Genomic DNA, 25,431 nt, shown 5'->3' with positions numbered 1-25,431 from the left:
CCTTATAAGCTCCATAGCTCAAACTGGGGATAAAAAATGTGCTAAAGACTCAACAGAAAAAAAATTATTCACACTGAATTTTTAAAATGCTGTGAAGCTCATTCTCTTGGTGAAATTAATTCTTTGAAAACTTCCTCTTACTTGATCTAAGCATTGCTAGGTGAAGGGATACCATTTCAAAGATAATGTAATTTGAAAATTATTTCAGGAAGGTCTCTTGAAATGAGTCACATAAAATGGAAAATTGGAACTTTGGGGTTTACTTTTGACAATCAGCTGAACACAAACTTCCATTTCGGATATGCTACATAGACCTATTCGATAATAACTTCTTTATTAGGGAGGCCAAAATGTTCCCCCAAATGCAAGTAATTAACCCGTTTTTGTTAGTTTGATAAAGGGATTTCAAACGTCCATTTCATCTGTGTTTTATCAACTCTCTATCAGGGAATTGCTCTTTTTCTTTTTTTTCCCCTCTTTTTTCTCTTACAGATTAGAGTTCCTCTACAGATGGGGAAACAAAATCCTGATATTACATTTTGTTTTCTGACTGAAATATTCCAAGTTAAAAGGGTGTCACTAACTCCAAATATTAATAAAAATTACTGAAGTCCATTTTGTCTTCATGTCCTTTGTACAATTTACAGAAAACTACTTCCCTGATTGCCAATTCACCATGCAACAAGGTGTTTCAGAGTATTTCTGGAGCTTGCAGAGAGAAGAGATAGGAGAAGTCCAGCTCTTGCCTGCAGATGCCTCACTGGCATCCTAGGGAAAGAGAGGGGCTAATTGCCTGTGTGTTTCTCCCCTTTGCACTCTAAATAATTTTACTCTTTCCAAAGACATCAAAATCTTGCTCTCTGAACTTCTGCTTCAGATCAGAAGCACTGATGTCCCTACATCAGTAACAGGTGATCTGGGAAGCAGGTGCTTAGGGATTCTTACAACACGGCATTGAAATGTCAGCATTCAGCAGCGCGAAAAATTGGAGAATTGAAAAATAAGATGTGGTAAAATGTAGTGAGAAATAACTGTTATGAAAGAAGGCTTGGAAATTCTCACATGGGCTAATCAAATAAAAATATTTCATTATTTATACTTTGCAAACCCCTAGGAGGGTATTAAAGTCTTCACAGTATCAATGCAAGGGGAAAATTCTCAGCTCAGCTCTGCCATTATGAAAATAAGAACAAAACCTACAGTCCAGAAAGCACCAGAGGCTGAAGGAAGGAAAAACAGTCTTACACCCCACCCCCCACCCCTCGCCAAATCCTATGTTGTTACTTGGCAGACTTGGACACAATATAGTGTAGAAATATGACTGTAAAATAAAAAAAAGATGATGTAAATACATAGATATTATTTATTTTGAAAAGGTCAGCACAAGAAATAAAATTTGGCCTTTTAGTCACCATGCTGGCCTGTCTCAAGACTTGGGGGTTGATCATAGCAAGAACTCATTGAGGGGGAAAGAAGATGACCAGGAAAGAGTACGTGGAGGGAGGGCAGGGAAAGATGCTAGTAAGAAAACTTAATATGAACTAATTTGCGATCTGAGAAAAGCTCAGCTGAGACAATAATTCAGATTGTCAGGGATTGAAATATTTATAAAACTGAGCCTGAAGAACAAGGATAATTGACCTCAAAGGGAGTCACAGGGAGTTGGCTACTGAGTGCTAGGACCACTTTGATATATTACTATCATTAGTGCTGGCTTGGATCTTGTTCCAAAATAGTCTACATTATTTTTCACTTTAACCCATCACTCCTTTCAAGGAGTCTACGGGACACGGGAGAATAATAATGATTCTTGACAAAATTATAAGAAAATACAACTGAATTTTCTAATAATGCATATGCCTGTGTAACTGCAGAAGTGCTTTAACTATAGCTCTTGCCTACTGCTTTCTGTTCTTCCAACAGGCTGAAGTGCCTGTAAAGGAATAGAAACATTTTTAAAATGGCTATTCATTAATAAGAGTTAAAATTGCAGGTTTCAGGAAAAGGGTGAACCAATGTTCACACAGGACCACTCTGTGTGCTCTGGCAAAGGGTCAAGCACTGGAGCCATACAAGTGAGTGTAAAGGATGTGTCAGAGTTGGAGCTATGGATGGAGCTATTGCAGCATTTGAGCTGTATCTAATACCAGACTTCGATCCTGTGCTTGACTCTAAAGTTGGGTCTTTAAATACTTCCACAAAACCTTACTCTGGGAAATGCTGTCTTGTGCAGTCAGTTGCAGGATAGTGTTATACCTTATGGTTCTGTAGAGAGTCTTTGGTCCTACAGTATGAGTAAAGGAAAACCACAGCTCACAGCTTTATCCTAACATATTTCTTATTTTAGCAGACTTCTATAAAAAAATTGTTCTTACTTTCTTCAGAAAGATCATTTTCTTCTGCTTCTCTTTCCATTTCTTTGCACCATCCTTCCATTCTCTTAGTTTCAGTATGTAGTAACTTCATAAACCAAGATCCATCCCGTCGACAAGGTGACATTCGACCAGTCTCTACTGTCTCAATGGCAGGCTCCAGCCAGGGTTCTGGTGGTGGAAGGTTTGTTGTGTCAACTGGGGTCCTATAATCTTCTCTGTAACTGAACAGTCCCTGTGTCCGTACAGTTCTCACTGCACTATACTGGGTGGGTGTACTGGGCTCTGAGTGCTGCTGGAATGACGAGCCAAACTGAAGTCCCTTGTCTTCCATGGTGATGTGTCCTGGAAAACCCTCCAGTTCCAGGTCAGCCTGGACAGCTGCTGTTACACTGTTTGAGCGCTTGAATCGTCCGTGCCTTGGTGAACAGGGAAGAAAGAAAAGAGATTAAGACATATAGATAACATATGTGATAATACAGAGGCATATCTCTGAAATAAGACAGTGAGTAGCAACAGAGAGAAAAAACAAAATGTATAGTGGCGTCATTGATCTGAGCAAGGATACAAAGGAAAATAATTCAAATTATCTCTGGAAGTAAATATTGATTTATTCTCATACTACAAAATAACATGTATCATTAGTAAATGAACTGGAAATAACTAACAGAACTAGAACTTCCTGATGTCTGTAAAGTACATATATTAAAAAAATTTCAAATGTTAAGAATTTCAGTTAGATAAAATTTGAAAATCTGCTAACTTAGGACTTTTGAGAATCCTCTAATAAAAGAAAAATAGTAGCAGCAGGTTTAAGACTGTGGGTTGGGGTTTTTTTTGGCTTATAGGGTGCCCATTAAAGGTTGATTTTCTACTCTTATATGACACCAAATAATGACATTTTAGAAAAGCTTTGTGTTAAAAAGTTAGAGAAGCAGAGATTATTTGTGAAATCTTTTCACATCTGAGCCTATTGTCTCAAATTACTTCTAGTCAATGACAGCAAAAGGCAATTAGCAACCAGATACTGTCTGACAGCTGCCGTGAAATGAGATAATGGTCTCAGTCCAGAACTTGTTAAGCAATGCCTACCAGGGATAACCTGTGGGTTAGTAGATGGACCAGCATCTTTACAAAACTAGAGGACTGAATAAGTGTAAAAACTGATTCTAATTTAGGAAAAAGGTATCACGGATTACATCCTAACCGGTATATCTCCTTGTGTGGATGGGGAAAGCCTGGATCAGTACGAGGAGTCCTATTGAAGGAAGACTGTTCCAATATACAGCTCCTCGTATTTGTTCTGCCGATAATGAAATTATATTAAGCCACTAGTTCAATTTAATACTTTCACTTCCTTCCTTCCAATTAAAAACTGGAAATTTAGCTAAATATGAAGCAACTGCTAAGTAATCTCTACAAATTTTACCGAATGACAAGCACGCATATAAATAAATTTGGCTTTGTGAATTATTTAGGAGCAGCACTTGCCAGACGCTTGTTATTAACTCTGTTTACAAATGTGTGTTGTGTTATAAAAGACTACAGATTTTTCTACATGCTTGAATTACCGTTTTTCATCTTCCACTTGTATTCCAACAGAGTGGTATTCCCGTAGGCCTCTGCTTTCAGTGTCTGAGTCAGTTGCTGTTTCCACCTAATTCAACACAAAAGATACATCTGCAGAGTTAGCATTGACAACTTAGCACTATTTCTACACACACTCATTCAAAATTAATTATATATTTAATCTCTTACCACTAAGAAACACCTAGCACAGTAAGATAAATGTAATAGGTATTCAGCCTGGTATCATTGCTTTGGTGCGCTGTCTTATTAAAGCTTAGCACAAATACTTCTGTTCTGCCATATAATTCCCTATTTCAAACCTAAGCAGATGCAATTACACAGTTTGGTGGAATCAGGAAGTAAACTTGGTCTGGAAGAGCTGTTCTTAGAATGAGGAATCCACAGGACAGCCTCTTTTTATATTATTATAAACAAATCTCATTATACTCCTTGATTTACAAAATAAAATAAAATCTCAAGTAGCCCCATAAGCTTGCAAGTGATAAAAAGAAATGGTGCTATGAAATTTTATTGACAACTGTATTGGCAAATACAAAACCATTAAATGATGTAAAGGGATACAGTAGGATGCCCAGTCTCACCTTCCTTAATAACATAGTCCTGAAAATGCTATATCAAGCAAGTAATTTATGCACTTTTTATAGTACTCCCATCTGAAATATGCTTACCAAGATATATTCACAGTAGAATTTTCTTCATAACTGAGACCACATTGCTTTTGCAAGTTTCTGTGGGATTTTATATAACACTCACCAACACCACACCACCCCCAAGTCTTCGACACAGACAGAGTGAGTGCTGCAGTATGGAAATTATACTGAATCAAGGGACAGGCAGGGAGAAAAAAAAGAACAGAATTGACTTTTCCTTTTGAATGATATTTTCATTGTTAAATAACAAAATAATATCAGCAACCAGTTTTTCAATATGCACACTCCATGTGTGAATTCGCACAAGAAAACTTTTCCTCTTGCAGCAGTCACATGCACCTCTGGAAAGAGCCTGATGGTCTTTTCAGCTATCTCTCAGCCTCACAGTCCAAATCTCACTGGGTTTCTGAAAGGATGTAGAGACAAGGAGGAAGGAGGGTGGGAAGTGAGTGTACATGTGGACTATATTTCTTGAAGAAGCCAGTTGCTGGTAACTTCTCTTGCCATCTTTAAGCCATAGCTCCATGTACATTCACATGGATGGGAACACCAGACAGCAATTAGTACATGTTCGTATTTACCTGTGTGTGTCTTGGAGATGTTCATGAAAACAGCAAGTACAAGAACTCTCTAGTAAATGTTAATGGCATGCTTGAACTGTACAGCGTAGCATCAGGCACAGGTTTGCCAAAATCTCTGGCTATCACTGGGGCAACTGTCAGGGAAAGACACACCTCCCAGTAATTCAATTTATTCTGCATAAGGTCTAGGGGACAGCGCATGCTGTCATCTGTTACCACCTTGGCTGCATGGAAGCTGGCTATATTCACTTGGATGGGCAGTGCATTGAGAGAACTAAAATATCAGACTTGGTAAGAGTCTCCAGGACTTGGTGCTGTCAGTATAAAAAGAAAGATTCCTCTTGACGTTGGTAGTGAAAAAAAGCCTCAATGACAGAGGTAGCAGCTTGGAGGAAAAAAAGCAAGAACAACCAACCAAAAAAACAGGCAAGTGGGTTTCCTAGTTAAGAGTCTTGGCCGCAACACAAGTGAGAACCTAAGCTGCTTGGAGGGTCACCCTCTCCTGCAAGAACATTGTTCGAAGTAGAACAGCCATAAAGTCCAGTTTCTTAGCACAAGAGGTATTTATCAGGAAAGACAGCCTTATTTATAGCACAGAAGAGCCCAAAAGAGCCTTAGATAACAAGTTCAGGTCTAAGTGAGGGACTAAGCACTTCCTTATATCCTTTCAGTGATATGAGGAAAGCTGCATAAAAAACACATTCATTAGAGATAGGTTGTTTTTCATTTCATGAATTAACTGGCCCAAGAATGAGGTACTCATGTATCCCCCCTGTTGAGGGGGAGCAGAGAAGCAAGTTACGCTTGAAGCTTTGACTACTGTGGTGAGAGCTAAAATATACGTGGACGTGTTTTGAAGGGTGAAGTCAACTTATTCTCAAAGGGAGAGGGGATGACTGAGAGGGGACCTTATCAATGTATATCAGTATTTGAAGGGAGGACGTCAAAAGGATGGAGCCAGGCTCTTGTCAGTGGTGCCAAGCAATAGGACAAGAAGCAATGGGCAAAAACTGATGCACAGGAAGTTCCACCTGAATATGAGGAAGAACTTCTTGACTGTGTAGGTGATCACACACTGGAACAGATTGGCCAGAGAGGTTGTAGAGACTCCCTCACTGGGGATACCTCAAGAACCATCTGGATGCAATCCTGTGCAATGTGTTCTAGGATGACCCTGCTTAAGCAGGGAGGTTGGATTAGATCACCCACTGTGGACCCTGCCAACCTGACCCATTTTGTGATTCTATGATGTGGTAGTGAATAAGAGCAGATAACACAAAATGCTTAGACTGCGGTTCTTGGGTGTGACTGTATGAGCACTAGCAGAAAGATGATGTCTGAGGCAAAGAAACATTTTCTGGAGGAAGCCATTTGATGTTGAAACCATCTGGAGTGATTAAGAAGTCTAAACTGTTGCTAAGAGCTATGGGACTGGGGTTCATTCCCCAAAGCAGCCACTCAGTCTGAGTTTAAACACATAATTTAGGAATATACTGAGTTTAAACTACAAAAAATAATGCCACGAAAAGGCATGTCTTCAAATAGAGATTTCATCTCCTGTAAATAAGAAGACTGGAAGATCTTGTTAATGTAGCAGACACCATGGCCTTCCAAGCCATACTAGATGCATCTTGTAACACTTGAGAAAAACCCGGAGAAGTTCCCTTGATCTCCGACAGAGTCACTATCAAGCACTTATCGGAGGAGGAGACTGTATTTCTGTTTTACAGAACAGAAAGCATTTGGCAATTTGGAAATTGACATTATAGGGTTACTTAAGACTGTGATCTCAAAATCAAGATATCTTCCTATGCTCAGAAAATGCAGTGGTTATTAAACTAGATGACAGTGATACAGGAAATCTGATCTCCTGAGCATTTCCAGTCTTGGTAGTGACTAGGTAATATTAGGGGATTTCATTGTAGACTTAGGAGACATAGTCAGCTATCTGGTAGAGTTGATGTCAGTACATCTGGATTGTTGTGGACCACAGTTAGGACTGTGTTGGACAGCCAGCACGGCTTCACTAAAGGCAAATCATGTTTGAAAAATTTGGTGGCCTTCTACAGCAGGGTTACAGCAGTGGTGGATGAGGGAATGGTGACTGATGTAATCTACCCGGACTGGTGGAAAATGCTTGATACTGTCTCACAAAACATCTTTGTATCTCAAGTGGAAGACATGGATTTGATGGGTGGACTCACTGAATAAGAAATTGGCTGGATGGTTGCACTCATAGGGTGTAGCTCAATGACTGTGTGGAGAAACCAGGTGTCTGGTGGAGACCACCATGTACAAAGTGGTGGGTGTCCCTCAGGTGTCTGTAGTGGGACTAGTATTATTTAACATCTTTGACAGTGATATGGACAGTGGGATTGAGTGAACCCTAGGCAAGTTTGCTGATGCCAACAAGTTGTTGGGTGCAGCTGACACGCTGGAGGGAAGGAATGCCATCCAGAGAGACCTGGACAGGCTTGATGCAACCTCATGAGGTTAAACAAGGCTAAGGGCAATCCTGAACATGGATACAGTATCAGTGAGTGCATTGAGAGCAGCCCTGAGGAGAAGGACTTGGGCGTATTGTTGGCTGAAAAACTGAATGTGAACTGGCAAAGTGTGCTTGCAGTTCAGAAGGCCAGTGGCATCCTGGGCTGCATCAAAAGAAGCTCTTATGAGACTCCACCTTGAGTGCTGTGCCCAGCTCTGGGGACCCCAACAGAAGGACAGTGACCTGTTGGAGCTAGTCCAGAGAAGGCCACGAAGATGGTCAGAGGGCTAGAGCACCTCTCCTATGAAGACAGGCTGAAAGAGTTGGGGCTGTTCAGCCTAGAGAAGAGATGGCTCCAGGGACACCAAAGAGCAGGATTTATCAGGGCCTCCTGCTGGCTCACATGGCTCAGCATGGAAAGACAGGCATTGTGTGCCAGTTCTGACCAGAGACAAAGTCAGATGAAGCCAAGCTGATATCTCCACACATGTCAGTCTTTGCTTTCAGTTCCTTCTAAAGCACTGCACTTCCTCCATAGAGCGATATCCTTAGGATGACCATTTCTACATACTATGCTCCTTGGGACCTACTGAGTCCTAGGGGATGAGGTGGAGGCCAGATTTCTGAACACAGAAATAGATTAAGGAAGGTCAACAGTACCATACTCATGGGGCTAACATATGGCTAGTAACACTCTGGAGGTGAGAAACAGCCAATTGGCAGAGAATAGACTTGTGGTTTCCACAAGGATGTCTGAGCAGCTCAGACATAGTGCTGTTGGAAACACAATGGTCTAAAGACATAAATAAGGAAAGGTCTCTATGGAGAACATCAATTTGTCCAATTGATGTTGTTGGAACAAAGCAGGCAGACCTGCAACACAATCTCTTCTTCCGCATTGCATATCGAAAGTGTATCTGTTTTTGCCAGCTACATCGTTTGGGTTAGTAGCAAATAGCCGATCTTCTTTTGAACTCTGCTTTTGATGTGTGGAGGCAGATTTACCTTTTATATTTTGGATGGGCTGGTATCTCTCCATTGATGCAACAGACTGAGAAAAAAATCTTTTTCATCTATATGATTTCAAGTACTTTCTTGCTGGCATTTCACCTAGAGATATATTCCTGAATAATTTACTCAATATGCAATTGACATCTAGAATTCAGAGGTATAAATGAAGTAATGCGCTCTAAAATTTTATTCAAAACAAAATTATCAGAAAAATGATGGCCCAGGTATCAAAATAAAAATTATATTATTTACCTCTAAATATAAACCCTTGCCAAACTATCCTTCCCTCCAGCTTGCCAGAACTGACACTAACTAAATGACCTGATGATTGCCTTGATATTTTAATGCTTTCATTTTCTCACTGCGCCTTGTACCAGCAGGTGAATGCTAATTTTTGTGTGTGTATGTGTGTGTGTGCAATCTAGGATTGCAAATATTGTAACAACCAACAAAATGGAAAATGGAAGCAAATGCCAACAAAAGTAAAAGCGGGAAATAAGACAATAATTTGCAGTCATAAAGAAAAAAATGAACAAATAAATTATATTTCTGAATGACAGACATTATAAAGACTCCTGCTAGAAAACAGCAGGAATCTCTTTAATCAGATTGGCCAGCCTAGATTCAAATGAGCAGAGGAGAAAAAGTAATACATGTGGTTTGATTGTGTGGCTCTTGAAACTCAAGTAAGTCTTAATAAATCTGTTGTTATTCTCCTTGATTCATTATTTTTTTAATACTTGCATGGGTTCTAAAAGCCTTAATATTTGCAAATTGGCCCAATCTCAGCAAAGATAAATAATGTGAAAAATTATATCTCTATGTGATTATGACAGAGTCTCCCACAGAAGAGGAAATAAAAAAATAGCCAGTCACTGACAAAAGCAGAAGAAATTAGTAGATCTAATAGAGCACATCATCTTCCTCTCTCATTGCAAATGAAGAGCTAAAGTTCTTTAAAGATCAGCATTTTTTCTCATGAAAAATGTTGTCTTATGGGGTTATGTCCACAAGGGTTATAATATTAATATCATATGTAATGGAGCATTTTGAGATTATTTCTTTTATTGATGATCCTTGTAGGTCCCTTCCAACTCCAGATATTCTATGATTCCATGATTCTATGTCTTACCTTTCACAAAGACATAACACTCCCCTCCATGTCCTTTTCTGCCAATTCAAGGAGCAGACAATACTATTAATCCTCTGTGATCAGTCACTGCTGTCCGATCCAGCTCAAAATTTGAAAACTAACTATCAGATACTGGCACTGCCTTGGTAATAAATGATCTACAAGTAAATTATACAAACACAAAATTATTTGAATAAATTCAAATCACTATTGCAAATAACTTTCTTGTTATAATCAATATTAGTTTGTTCATAGGCACTCATTCTAGAAAAGGGTGCGTGAACTAAATTATTCCTTCAAAGCATTTACTATGCTTTTTTAGCTGATAACTTTAATTATTTAAAACCAACCTTTATTTCTGTATTATAGCATTATTCTGCTCTTAAACACAAGCACTTAAACATGGACACTGCAACATAATATTGCAGTGTCTTAAAAATTCCAGTCTAAGCTTCCATACATACTGTCTCTAAGAGATACTTGAAGTTAATATATTCAATGCATAAGAAAACAGATTTTAACCTGGTGACTTTCACTTATCTCTCATAAACATTAGTAGTAAGAGTCCTTCAGGCCACACTATCTCTCCCTATGCGACTTCAGTGCCCTCAGTGGGTTTTCACTGATGTAACCAATTTATTCTATTATTAGAATTTAATAAACAATCTCTGATGATGTACAGGAAGGGAAATAATTCACCCTTCCTCTCTTGCATAGGCTTCTCAGTGATAACAAGAGTAAAAACGGGTAGAAAACACTATATTTGACATTAGATCAAGTACATGTAGTTGTTAATTCAGATAACCATTCTTAGGTAGAGGGAAATCTCATTTGTATGCAGTGACTTCAAAGTAGGGAAAATACTTCAAATAAAACTACAGTACTCACTGTTACTGCTTTCCTTAAGTGATGGAATATTTTATCAGACAAAAAAGGTATACTCTTTCAAAATGATTTTTAGAAATCCACTAAAATAAACCTACACTTTCATGCTTGAGAGATTTTTTTGTGCCTCACCACAGAACTCGATTTTGCTGCTCCACTACTTCCCAACAGAACATCTGGACTACTCAAATACATGGCACGGCACAGCAAGTGCTAATTACCACAAGAATATCATACAACGGGTTGAAAATTTTTTTGCGAACAATACCTGACAGAGTTTAGAAGTGGGATGCATGTCAAAATAAAATGAAAGTGTAGCAAGAAATTAATGCACAGATTAGAGGTTGCTCATAACTTTTTTAGTGCAATTAATGCTAAGTAGCAAATTGCTCTGAACCAACAAATATTCACTGCCTTCTCCAGGCCAAGGACTTCACACACTTCTCTCACAAAAGCACGATCTGACAGTCATTTTAGGAGGGCAATGAACAACACTTACTTCTAGAACTTTGGATCATTTATGATCCAAAGACCAGTGTAATCAATGAGAATATTTCTTTTGATGGATATGCGTACACTGAAGTAGAGCACTGACAAGGATGTTATAACCTAAACAGTGCAAAAAAATGTAGATGCTCATCTGAGTACCTGTGCCATGGGGGTAAAAAATGCTTTGTGTTAAAGGGAAATTTCAGTTTGAGACTAAAGAATATTGGGAACAAAGTTTTTACCATTTGACATGAATAATGTTACTAAATATATATATAAGCATTATCCAGAAGATCTCCTTTTGGCACAAAAAAATTCAGCAGGCCAATTATTGCACTAATCCTCCTGGATACAGCCTTTGATTCATAAGAATGATTTGTTTAATGTAGATTCCGGAGATTATAAAAAAACCACTAGGTATTTTGAAGTGTCATTTCCTGATGATAAATGAAGATGACAGAGTCCATTCTCTACACTACAATTAGTGTTTGTCTCCAAAAATACCACCATGAATCAGCCTTCACACCTAGAACATTCATTTCCATCTCATTCATTTATGGGGTGTCTGTTCATTTTGAGAAGCCTTGATGTCTTTTAAATAGAGAAGAAACCGCATGTTTCAGAAGACTGACAGAGGACTGTACATTTTGAAATACTTGAAATAAATAAGGAACAATTTCTTGACATGTTTTCTCATATATTTCCCATTCCAAATGCTATTAATATGAAATGGTTTATAACTAGAGCAGATTTTGAATGTTAATCATTAGCATATATATCAGAGTGGGCAAAAGAGTAAGGAAAATCCTGGAAAATATCTTAGCAACAACTTCGTTCTAACATAGAGGTTATTTTACTCTTGATGATCTCTACTTTCCATTTTAATTCAAATACTTTGATTAGTCTTTTGCTGTCATGACAGAAGACAGATATGAAGTTTATTGCTATTAATGTTACAAGAGTTTTATTCTTTATATGTAAATATATTCTTAATATTTCTGACTAAATTTTTAATCTCAAAATCAGTATTTTGTACTTCATTTGAATTTAGAAATCAACATTTTTTTCCCAGTGCCTACTGACATGTCTGACAATATTCCTTTTGATTTAAATATGATAATGAAAAAACAAAACCAAAACCAAAAAAAATCCCCAAAGCCCACCAGCTGGAAAAGCTTTGTTTCTGAAGCTTTCTTTTTATTTTTATCTCAAAATTCCCATGTGAGATAGGACTAACCTACTGTAAGATGGGCTACTGTATTTGTGCTGTTCTCTGTCTCTGCAGACAGGGTGCTACTGATCTTCATACTAAGTCCAGCGCTTCCCAAGGATCATGAGCTCTCTGTGCATGTGAATACCAATCCTATTGGCACATGCATTAGTATGCCAGGACTTTCTAAAGGGACTTCTATTCACTACATGCACACTACACAAACCAAAGACATAGGAGCCCTAGGCTGGGTCCATTGTATTTCCACACACAGCAGCATTGCTGGTCACTCTGTATCTCTGTGCCTCTCTGCTCCTGTATGAAGCTCTGCTGGCAAGCATTCCCACATCAAAGTGTTAAAGGAATGGAACATTAAGAAATGCACAAATTAACCATCCTGATAGCAAATTAATTAATGCAAATAAATGCAAATTCAATGCATTACCCTGGCATGGAATGCTAATGAGAAAACAAGTTATTTAGTCAATCAAGGAAATATGCAAATAAAAAACATCCTTTTCCAAGGTACTTTGACGCAGAAGACTAAAAGAAATTAAATACTTCAAGTGTATTTTGAGTGCATTAATTTCTATTTGTGTAGTTTGATAAGAATGTTCTACGCTGTGTTTTCATTCCATACAAATCTGGCAATAGTAATATAACAAAATGCGTTTCCTATTTAAAAATACTGCAGAAATGTATTTTTTTCACTAATGTGAAGTTTGAAACTTACTGCTGAAAAAAATCCTAAATAACTAGAATGTGTTCTCAGGCTACTGTTGCAAATATAATCTTATCTAATGCCAAATGGTACAAGAAAGCAGCTTGTACTTCTCAAAAGATAACAAATATCTTGTCCTTCTAAGACCTGCTGTTGCAAACAGTATTTGACTTTTTCCATGTGTGCACCTGAGGACCACTATTACAGGCCAAGCATCAGATGACAAGTTGCTATGGAAGATCTGCTGCCTTCCCGCAAATCATTGCACAGGTGTTTTTGTGGATAAGAACATATTATTAAACACAGCACATATAAAGATGGGTCAGAGACCAGTGAAAAGTACTGGTCATCACCTGCAGTAATAAACAAGATCAAGTGATGGAATCAAAGTTCCAGAATTAATTTCTGGAATATCAGGAGTGACCAAATCAAGACACCAAGACTGATAAATATAATTGTGCACAGTTGTTGTTAAGAAGGGATAAGAACAACACTAGGTACTGTTTGTTTCTGAAAAGTAAGCTTCAGGTTAGGGGCTAAAAGGTAGCAAAGATTACTTGCTGCTCCTTTGAGCTTTTCCATGTTATCTCTAAGCCCCTTCTCTGAACAATTGGGGATACACTAATTACTTTGTAAAACATTTGAAAAGTATCCATCTGAATATTTTACCATTGTTGTTATATTACATTCTACCCTTCTGCATCTGAAAAATCAGAAGGAAACGCTTTTACGCCAATAAATGGACAAACAGGTTGCTGTCAAAGCTGATTCCTTCCCATTAGTCTAATACATAATGGAACAGCAAAATTACACCACACTAAAATGTTAACCTGTGAAGTTCCATCAGTAGCTGTTACATGCTTAACCCAAACAGTTCTCTCTAAGTATACAGTGAAATTAATGGAAATGGAATTATTTTTTAAAGAAAATAATATACTTCCATGTAAATTCTTGTATATTTCCAATACACAGTCACTCACTGGGCTTTTTTTACATGGGTTATTACCTTCTCAAGATCTATGTTACTGTTGCCACAATACCTATAGCTATAACAAAATAAATTGCATTTCCTCTCTAGTCGATCTAGCAAAAGTAGATATTTTTAACACAGAAGTGAACCCCAGTGATATAAAGGGAAATATTCATCAAAACAGAAGCCTAAATCTTCTTCTACTTCTATCTCAAAGGACTTTACATTCTCTGCAAGCTCAACTTTCTGATTTTTATTACTACTTGGTATATTCTAGAGATTTAAACAAATGACCATTGCCAGCTATCTAGTATTTTCCATTTAGTAGAAGGAATAGCAATCAAAATTTGCATTTGGAATTGTCTTATTTCATTTGCCTGAAACAATAGAACTTGATTGAGCTTTCCAGAGTCTGACACATGTTTTTTTAGGTGAAATAAATATTGTGGGTTTTGATGGACAAATGGAAGAATGCTTTAAGACTGTGTTTGCCTATGGCAAGTAATGAAATATGCTGTATTTCTTTCTCTTCCTTGGTACCTTCTTTCCAGCACAACTACAAGTAAGGGCAGGGGGGCTCTTTTTAGGGAGAATAATTGAAGATCGAGTGGCATTACACATTTTCCAAGGTCAAAAGAGAAAGATAATGGAAAAAATAGAGTCAAGCATTTTGAAGCTGGCATAGTTCTATAAAAAGGACTGTGAATTCATAGAGAGAAGGAGATGAACGTGCTGTTCACCTGTAGCTCTGCAGTATAATTTTCATATCAAGTGTTAATGACAGGTAACCTCCCTAGAGATTTATTCATTCATTTTCTTTCAGGTACAGTGTATTAGCCAAAGACTTTTCTGCACAGCCATGCTGCCATGATGTGAATCACAATTAACACCAAGCAGCCAGGGGTTGTTTGTTAGATTATTAGAGCCAGTGAAGCTGAATGACTCATTCTATGCTATTTCCAGACAGAAGACAAGAAATTCATCACAGGCAGATGTTAATGATAGGCTACCTGAATCCCTATAGAGGAACGCCGACTCTTAAGAAACTCCTCTGCTTTTGTCACTAAAATGGCCTTGTCGCTGGTCCGTATGGAGGTGCTCTGGCCCTCGGCCGCGTGGCGCTGTGCGGCTGCAGTCTCCAAGGCCAGATTCATGGCCTTGTTGCTGTCCAAACTGTCGGTGGAGTTGTACATCCCTCGCCCGTCCTGCGGCCACGGGGATATCCTCTGAGTCCGGCTGTCGTGATAGGCATCCTGGGTGGATTCTGTGCTGCTCTGTGCCGTGACTGAGATCAGAGGCTTGGAAGTGGTACGAGGGGGTACCGGTGGTGGTGTTTTTTTGTAACTTGTATAAGTTACAGCTATGGAAAGAATTTAAAGAAAAAAAAGATAAAAATAAAACAAGAAAAAAAAAGAGAGAGAAATCAAGATTAATCTGATGGAAACTTCACAACAGAAATCACCTTAAGATTCTGCTACTTAAAAATTATGATGAGGCAACATAGTGTTTTTTGTGAACCTCACTATTAGTTGAAAGTGTCTCTCAGAGTCAGATGGGTATTCATAGAAATATTTTATTTCAGCCAGTAAGGAAGGAGTGGAAATGGGAGACCCAGATTACAGTGAAGACGAAAGAGAGTTAGTGAGGATATGTGTGTTAAGATTTGTGCTGGGTAGGTACACATTGGGGCTTCTGAGGTTGTACCCACATGGGATAAAGCTCATAGGAGAAGTAAAGGAAAATTTTTTTTCCCTCTTCTTATCATCTGAACTGTGAGCTCTGTATGGATACAGTGTATTAAGAAAGTAGCATCACTATACTGGAACAAAATATTATTCAGTAACTTCTTTATGGTATGCCACACTTCAACCTTTTAAAATACTTCTCAATTCACTGATTGGAATTAGGCAAGGTTGGTTACTGACTTGTGTAAGAGGCATATATTTTTAAAATATCCACAATAGAGTTAATAAAAAGAAATTCAAGGCATGTAAAAACTGTTATAATATATGCAAAGCTACTAAGACTTCGATGAGCAGAGCAGTAGTGAGGCTGGTTTAACACAGATCCTGTCTTGCAGCGTAAGGCTCAATAAAACATCCAAGAAAGCTCAACAGATGCAGAACTGTGCCAATACTGCTTCCTTGCAAAATTTTAGAAATTTCATAGAGATTAATATGTAGTCATTAATATCACACAGCTGAATTTTCTAATTGTCTAAGCCCACTACACTCTTCTGGTACTAAAAAGAGCATTTCTGTAATGGAAGAGTATTTTTCACAAAGCACATATAATCATAATTCATAAAATTAGCAAGTGTTAAAAATTCCATTGTGATATGTCTGTCTGTGTTCCTGTGTGGAAAAACCAAGTCTAATTAATTTCTTGCATAGTTACGAGAAGATAAAGTAAATTGCTTTGTTTTCCCAGGCCATTTTGTGATTCTATGATTCTATGATATTGATAATGCTGAAGCAACATGATATATCCATGCAGAGTGACTGAATGACTTAAGGAAAAAGTTTGCCTTTTTCTGGTGTTACTAAATGCATTGACATTACTCAGGTAACCTTGGAATTGGGATTACTTGAGTCCAAAAAGGATTCTACAAGAATTCCTCTTCCCATTACACAAATACGGGCTGATGAGTGCTGAAGTCAGCCTCTCCAGTTGTGCTTTTTGATATAAGGATATGTTGCAGCTTTCTAGAGTGAAGAGAGCAGCTTAGGAATTTATTAACACCTGGGAACTTCTGAGCCTGTGTCACCAGGTCGGTATATGTGAAAAGTGAGCCTAGAGAAAACGACTTTTAAACACTGATTCTTGATAATCATAAATAAAAGGGTGGTCATATATAAAACAGAGTAAGGCAGAGCTGGGAAGCAAAAACCTTCATTTAAAGAACACTTTGAATTACTACTGATGTTGCTCAATTCTGGTAAAGATCTAAAGAGAGTCTTGCTCTGAGCTAAATTGCTCTAACAGAGTGAAACACGTAAAACACGTGAAGCATGCTCTTCAGATTCTAAGACTGGGTGTTTTTTGAAGTGCCATTTTGTTGTGCTATCACCAATCTTATCTTCTGTCACTTTTGTAACAGCAGTTAAGGAGGAAGAGAACCTGAAATTTTTAAGATGCTTTGGGGAATACAGAAAGTTCATAGAAGAAGGGAGGGGCTGTAAAGCTTGGAAATCAGGGTAGTGTCTAATGAGCTCAAGCAGTGGCTCTAAGGAATGTTTCCAATAAGACAGTAGCCATAATGCTGCTCCCTCACCTTCTCCCTGCAAATGTAGATGCAAGTGATCAAAGTGCTGGCAAAAATTAGAAATAGAGACAATGGGGTGAAATAGAGTGAGTGATATCCCGCACAAGAAGCCAATTTTACCTGTAACATAGGACAGGTTATCACTGTTGTAACTACTTTACTGTTTTTTACTGTCTGTCTTCATGCAAAAGAATAGCAGTGAAAAATGAAACATATGGTAAATGTGATAATGAAACATCACAAGTAAGTATATCCCTACTACTTGGGCAGCAGATCACTTCTCTGTCTAATGAATATAAATGTTAAACTTCTGTTGCAGCCTTCATAGCTAACTTAATCTTCATTTACATTTCTAAAAAAGAAAAATTCTCCTTGTGGCAAAACCAAAACAACTTGCTTCCCCCCCCTCCCTTTCCCCCCACCCCCAGGATTGAATATTTTATTCTAGAAATTTCTGATTCTTTCAATGTGGTGACATGTTTTAAAGCCATCAAGTATTAAAGTAACTGCAGTATTCTGGCAAGTATTTGATCATGAACACTAAACAGGATTTAAAAATCCCAACAAGTAGAAGAAATCAGAGGAAAGACTGGAAGCTTGTGAGAAATTGGCTACATATTTAGAGTGAAATATGGCAAGAAGAAATCCGATTAATTCCTAAGCTACAGTCACAGAGATCAAATACTGAGCAGGGAATAAAAAAAATCCATCTCTACACAGTTAATGAGTTCATATCTGGAACAACAGTTTCAGAGACACAGAAATCTGGGACTAATTGGAGACTGACAAAATCAGGTGGAGACATGCATTTGTGAGGCAAATCTTGCCACCAAATTCTATTTACTTTAATCATTCAAGTAGTTCTAGTAAAGTAAATAGGATAACTTCGGTGAATAATGTGACTAAGACTTGTCTCAGGCAAACTTGGTATATGTTGCTGACTTAAAAGATGACTACATAATAGATTAGGGGTTTGGTAAAGGAGAAAGTAACCCAGTAATCCATAGTTTACTGTTCATGCTTGGGTTTAGGTTTGAGTAAGTATTGCCTTGAGGTCTGAAGCATGAAATTTTTTGTCACTTTCAAATTGCTTCCATAAATAATTACATCTGGGAATATTACAGTTATCAACAGTAACGTTTGTCTATCATGTCCAATTCTTGGCCCTGGCACACATTATATATGGGGAGAAACATTTCCTTCTCCTAATAGAAAATGAACTTCCTTTTTATTTATCACCCCCTTGGTATGCTGGTGGACAGGAGCTCCTGTCAGCTTTGCATCATTTGCTACTTTGCATCATTTGCTGCTTTGGAAGTTTTATTTGCCTTAGTAGTTATTAGTCCAAAGCAAGCGTATAAAACCTGAGTGCTGCTTTGTATCTTCCTCCTTTTTTGGTGCATCATTCTGCAAACTCCAGAGCTGTGGTAGATTTTGTAATTCCCACAGGGAGGGCTGGCGCTGGGTAATGCAGCCCTGGAGTACTGAGTCCTGGCTGAGGACAGTGCCCCAGTAACTCCATCCAGGGCACTAGTGATGAAAGCTGAACAGGGAACAAGAAGACTGGTATGGAGGATCCTTGTCTTCAGTCAGAACAAGCTGGGTGTCAGAGGCACCATGACAGTGAGGCAGGGGTGTGCAAAAGCAAAGCACCAGGAGGGCAGAGCTGTCAACTGATTTAAATTGTGGACTTCAGCAAGCCTGCTCCATGTTCAGACATATAAAGCATCAATTCTGGATAACCTTCAGTTATTTCTGGTGCTTATGGAAGATGACCAAAGATTTCTGATTTCTTTAGTTTTCTGAGTGGTTTTACTGTGCATATCCTGAACACTCCTGATATTTCTCTCACCAGTGCTGCTGCTGAGCAAAGTAAAGTAAAACCAACAGCCTTCTGCCATGCTGTTTGTAAAATCTATAGCTGCTCTGAAATGCAAAGAAAAAGTAAGTAGATGACCCAAGAGGTAAATGTCCTTTTTATAAATAAACTAAACTCAGAAGGGATTATGAAAGAGAAGCTAAAATTTTCCTTCCAGTTGTATTCAAATGCTAGCTTGATATAGAAAGCAGAATTTATTTTTTGCCTATTTTAATGAAGTAGGGAAATATTTTTTAAAGTTAATAAGATACAGCATATCTCCATCTATTGGTTTCTAATAATCAATCAAAAATTCTAAAAATGGTAAACCCCAGTTCTAATTCTAACTCATATGGGTATTTCAGACTTCCATTTGAATCAAATTATTAACCGTTCAGGTACTTGTCCCACTTCAACATAAACATGTGCAACTGGCTCCCCTGAATTTTCCTTTAAGGAAGTACACTGTTAGAGAAATAGAGAGAAAACAAAATGGTTCTGTGCTGCTTCATAGTGGACCAGATTAAATAATGATGCAAACCAGGTATAAATTGTTCAGGAGAAGTGAGCAGATATCAATGCAGCATAACATGTATTAATTCGTTACCCATCAGGAAAAAGTGTAAAATGTCAAATTGGTTTCGTAAGGATTGATATCTTAACTGCCAGATGACCCACACATATACAAGATTGTCTGTCAGTGCTGAATTTGACACACAAGTGGCTACAAATGACCTGTTCTGTAAATCACATTCATTCTGCTTATGTGCTGTGTGATGCTAGCCAGGCAGCACCAGTCAGAACCAGAGCATCAGGCATTATGGCAATACCACAGAGTAGCCAGGAAGACAATACCAGTAACAGGATTTTTAAAAATTTAACTGATATAGCTGGAAGCAGAATATCGCTCTTAATCTACACTGCATTTGTCTAAACTTGCTTAAGGTTACTGTTGATACAGCCACAGAAATAAGACAGTTACTCTTCCCCATATTTCAGTGCCAACACAGTTCGTACTAGAAACAGAATTACTAAAATAATTCAATTTAGGTATAACTTCGGGTTAGCAAGAGATATTCACCGACAGAAGGCAGAAGGAGGGATATATTTGATGAAATAGCAGCTGCTGTAGGCTACATTCAGAACACCTTTCAAAAAGCAGCCTTTTAATAAATCACCACTGTTGGTCCATTCGCAAGATAGAATCACCTGAGGGGATTTTACAAATCAATATGACCATTAACCACTTAGTCAAATAACATTATTTAGGCTGAGATCACAAAGTTAACTGGATGATGAATTTACATGAAAGCACCATCAATTAAAGGAAATGGTTGTCCCTTATGACACATGGCAGGAGTAAACTGAATTTTCTGTTTTGTAAGGAAGCTTCTTCAGAAAGAGGATAATTACTCTGCAGGGAGTGTGGAACTGCCCTGGAGGCACAGCTCCCGGGGGCATGTTGCTGCAGGCAGACAGGGCTTCTCTGAAGAACCCCAGCACCAAGAGAAACACAAGGGCACTAGATCTGCTTTGCACAGGGAAGGTGAATGCCAGCCCTGAAACCATTTCAGAAGAGGAAAAAGAGATCTTCTCATAATGAAAGGCCATGATCAAATTTAACTCTATCAAAAGAGTACTCAGTTATTGGGATAGTCTTTTGACCATGGTGTATACTGTTCTAGCCAAAGGCTTTGAAAGTCCCAGCTAACATGACTGTCCTTGAAAAGTCCTGAAATCTCTTCACTGTGCTCCATCCCAGTCATTACAACCTCTAAGTTACTCTTAAAATAAAAATGTATGTATGTATGCATAACAGTTACTTCCCAAAACAAAGAATGATGAACATTAAAAGACCATTAAGAAATCAAAAGTGACTTTGGAGAAAAAAATCTCAGACATTAAAAGAGTTTATTTTTTACAAATGGAATCAATTGTTTGATGATTTTTCTACCAAACCAAGGATGTCAAAAATAAAAATACAAGTCCCTAATTAAAAGAGAGGGTTTTGGGACACATCTCTTTATATATCTCTTTATAACTTCCATTTACACTGGTCTTCAATGCCAAACATTATTAAAAGGAGACGGTAGTGTCAAACAGGCCAGTTTAACTGTACAAAGGAAATCTACTTTCCTTATAGTCAAATTCTGGAATGTTAGCAAGGGGTTTCCTTCTTGAATCAGAAAAACCTTTAAAGTTGAGTCATAACAATAAGATTTAGAAATGCTTAGTTTTGACATGTGGTAGCCTCAGGTATTTAATTAAGAAAATGTATCTATTAGAATGAGGGGAAAACCTTAAGGTAAATCAGTCTGTTTGGATCCACGCCTGCCATTTTCAATGTGGGCCATCAGTGTCTACCTCAAAGACCTACACTGGTGATTGGGATCTACTTTCTCTTTTCAATGCTGGAGCAGTTTGTGCTCAGGCTGCACACTAAAAAAGCATGATTAGCTCCATTATGTGACCCTAAGCATTGCTAACTGAATGTAAATGCAAGTCCTTCAGAGTACTTCTCAAACACACACTTTGCACTTAGTTGAAACAGTGGCTGTGTATGAGTGTAGGGCAGGTGAGGGAAACGTTGCATACAGTCCAGGGTTCTCCAGTCCTTTTCTTTGCTGCTCCCTGAATAGGTCTACACCTTTTCTTGCTGCTCTGGCAGTGAAAGATCCTGTAATTTCTGAGGGCTTTCCATGTGCAAGACTTTCTCCATTTATAAGGTAATTGAGAGCAGGGTTTTGGGGTTTTTTATTTGTAAGGAGATTCAACCTTGCAAAAGTAGTCATTAAAACTTACCAATGTCATACTGTGCTTGAAATTCAAGAGATAATTTTGGCTTTAATTAAGATAATTCTTCTAATTGGATTTTGAATAATTTTCCCTCTAACATAATCAGAGACATACTTTAGTTATTAACCTATCTTCCTGCTTCTTCCCTTTTCCCATTCAGCCCTCCACAACGAATCCTAGTCAGTAAAGCAACCAGACAGTTTCACAATAGAAAGTCTCGAGCTTGGATATCCATGAAAAGACCCTGTTTCTTCCTTTTCAGATTAAGCAATAAGAAACAATGATATATTCAGAGTGAAAATTTTATGAGATATTTTCTTGGAAAGACTGTTTATACCCAGATGAGTTTTACCAGCACAGTTTATATGATGGGCTGCATTTTATTTAAACCACATAACCCAAAGCATTGTCTGGGTAGTGGGAATCTATAACTTTATAACCTTTTTTCCTGCTGGATCATTTTACATGTCTTATGATTAGGTAAACCTGGATATTTGTTACACCCTAAATCAGATGTTAATTGGTGGTCTCATGCTGCCATAGTCCATGAGGGCAAAATGCTGCATTTATTCTGTGCCAGTATTTTAAGTAAGGTCTTTTAGTAACAGTGAATTACATCATACTTTCAAGACAGTTTTTGAGAACTATACATGGGAATCCATCTCACCTCACATTAGTCACTGAAAAAAACCAGTCATCCAGGTCTAAGTTTAAGTTAGTTGCTTGATGTCTTTTAGAATTACTGTGAGAAAAATAAGCAATTCTGGGGGCAATTCTCACCCATCTTAGATGCTTATTTTACCAGGAAATGAATCATCCTATGCTCTTTTCTGTCAGCCATAAAGAGAATAAAGGACAATCAGCTCAGATCAGGACATCTAATTTTGAAAGTCACCATCTCTGGAAGTGTTCAAGAAACAGCTGGAGCTGGCACTTGATGATATGATTTAGTTGACATGGTGGTGTTCAGTCAAAGGTTGAAGTTCGATGACCTAGGGGGTCTTATCCAACCTTAACAATTCTATGTTTCTATGAAATGCCTAAAGGGGTGAGATAAACTCCGGCCAAAAGCTCTGTCCCTCTGACAGAACAGGTCTGTACTGGGACATAATCACTCCGGTCTTCTGTTCCCTGTGTTCATTGAAAAGGTGGGAACTTCATCTCCCCTGCTCCACATCCCCTGTGAGCTGGCTGGTAAAGTAAACCTGAGTGGAATTTGCATTAATGACTGAAACATAATTTTCTGCTCCTTGATCCTTTCTGCTGAAGCTACCACGTAGCAGCCAGTACTAGGTTGGCCCAAGGTACCTTTTTAGCTTCACAGAGGTATAAAAAGCCACCCTTCTGTATTTCTGTAGTTTTTAAATTACTTGCATGGTTTTAGGCACTGAACTAGACCATGCTGTTAATCTCACTGCAGATGTTGATATTCAAGTTGGTGGAATCAGACCAATTCACACCAGCTCAGGATAGAGGCCATTATATTAACATATTGTTTACATAGACAAGAATTGTGTTTCTTATATGAAACTTTTTAAAAGAGTTTTTCAAAATAGCATATCACTGAAACTGCTGTCAAACAAATTCCATATGAAAACTATTTTTTAAGTGACATCTATTTTTGATATCTCTCTGCTGAACAGAATATATATAGCACTTGTGAAAAAAGACTGAAGCCAGTAGTATGACACGTGACCTCAATTAGAATTTACTGGGGTAAGGTAAAATTATTTTTTAAAGGCAAAGTTGTTTGTTCTTTTTCTTTTTAATAAACATAAATCTGTGCATGCATCAGGTTAGTCTCAATATTCAGAGAAGATCCCTTTAGGCTTAAGTTCTATCTGATTAAGCACAGCTATCTGATTTTGTACAGGAAACTAACAATTAAATGGAAATGTGACCACTAAATTTGGAAAAAGCTGGAGACTAAGTACACAGAACAGTCTTTTAGGAGAAGAAAAATATAAAAGGAATTACTGTAACCAAGTTATTCAGTGCGCAATATGTTACCTCCATACTGAGGAAACTTAGGTCTGTAGGCAGCTCCATGTTACATAAATGATAAAATCTGTTTTGACAGTGTAATTAATGTTAGTCTCAAAACAGAAATGCAAATCAAACAAGACATCAAGATCAGAAACTGTAGGCCTTTGCCAAAATTAAAAGAGATGTGGGCAACACAAGCCTCATAGATTGCTAATGGACTGGTTACAAAGGGTTCTATTTTAGATCAGTTAATTAGCAAGAAATTATAGCCTAACCAGCATCCTGTAGATGGCACAGTAAAGTGCTGACAGCTGTATTGCTCTTCTAAACAGTTCCTATGTGCCTCTGAAATACTGCATGAAAAAACACCATCTCAGTTTCAGTTGCAGGAAGGAAAACTGTTCCTTTAACTAAATTTAATTTTCAGAATGTGTGTGCAGCTTTTCAGGAATACAGATTGTACTTGTCACATCACCAAAACAGTAGGAGACAAAGAGAAAAAAAGAGTTCCAGAAACTAAAAATCACTCTTATTATGCTACTCTTTTCACATTGAAATAAAATAGAAAATTTGAAAATGGTTTTCAGTAGAATTTCCTCTTGAACTCCTACATACTCTTCTCATTCAATTCAATAATTTCCATCAGCCTCCTAAACCCCATCATGAACATATTATGTAGGCTTATAATTGGTTTTGGTTTTCTATTTTCTTTCTTACAGTAACTGTGTGTAGCTTGTGATTTTATTTAACTTACTGTAAGGAATTCTAAGCTGAATAGGATGAGAAAAACAATTTGCTCATTTACCCTCAAGAAAATGTTGCATAATTTTAACACTACATTATGATAATAATCTGACATTAAAGAACTTAAGTGATTACAAAATATTTTAACTACAGATAATTTAATACCTTTAAATAATTAATTTAATCCACAGAGAGCTACAAGTCTGGACAGAATCTCAGAATGCACTTTTTTGTCAAATCAAATAATCATTTTACCCAAGAAGCTGATTGACTTGGTATCAGTGTCAAAAACAGTGCTAAGAAAGCCACTTGCAAACTCCCAGCCCTGTATTTAGGTGAAGAAAATGATGCTGCTGCATTTCGATCTCTCAGCTCTGTAAGTCAGAGCATGGCTCTCTCAGTTATCCTTGTTTTCAGTGGGATCAGGATTTAATCTTTGTTTTCATCCTATAATGCAATTTGAATAGGTTTGACTTTTGCCTCAGATTTATGAAAGTTAGCTAGCTATACAATGCTATCATTGTAGACTATTTTTATAGGCAACAGAGAGAAAGAGGGATGTCCAGAGGATCACTTCTTTCGTAATAGATACCAGTTCTAAAGGAGATATATATTCTTTGGTTAAAATAGGATAATAATGTGGCTGCCTTTGACAGCTACATTTTAGATATATGCATCATGTA

General features: G+C 37.7%; 1 protein-coding gene across 7 annotated transcripts in view; it reads right to left on the bottom strand.

The window, feature by feature from the left end:
- The window catches only part of DLGAP2 (DLG associated protein 2), a 455,132-nt gene that overhangs the window by 19,602 nt on the left and 410,099 nt on the right, over positions 1–25,431 (bottom strand). For all 7 annotated transcript variants that reach the window (XM_017814543.1, XM_017814542.1, XM_017814544.1 and 4 more), the window contains 3 exons: positions 15,110–15,459; positions 3,944–4,029; positions 2,376–2,791 (listed from right to left, as the gene is read on the bottom strand). In XM_017814543.1, the coding sequence (XP_017670032.1) occupies positions 2,376–2,791; positions 3,944–4,029; positions 15,110–15,459 (852 nt within the window). The remainder of the gene's footprint in view (positions 1–2,375; positions 2,792–3,943; positions 4,030–15,109; positions 15,460–25,431) is intronic.

This window comes from Lepidothrix coronata, unplaced genomic scaffold (genome assembly GCF_001604755.1).
Source record: "Lepidothrix coronata isolate B3197 unplaced genomic scaffold, Lepidothrix_coronata-1.0 Scaffold45, whole genome shotgun sequence".
Taxonomy (NCBI): domain Eukaryota; kingdom Metazoa; phylum Chordata; class Aves; order Passeriformes; family Pipridae; genus Lepidothrix; species Lepidothrix coronata.
The sequence above is the reverse complement of the archived record's forward strand: the minus strand, read 5'-3'. Positions and strand labels throughout refer to the sequence as shown.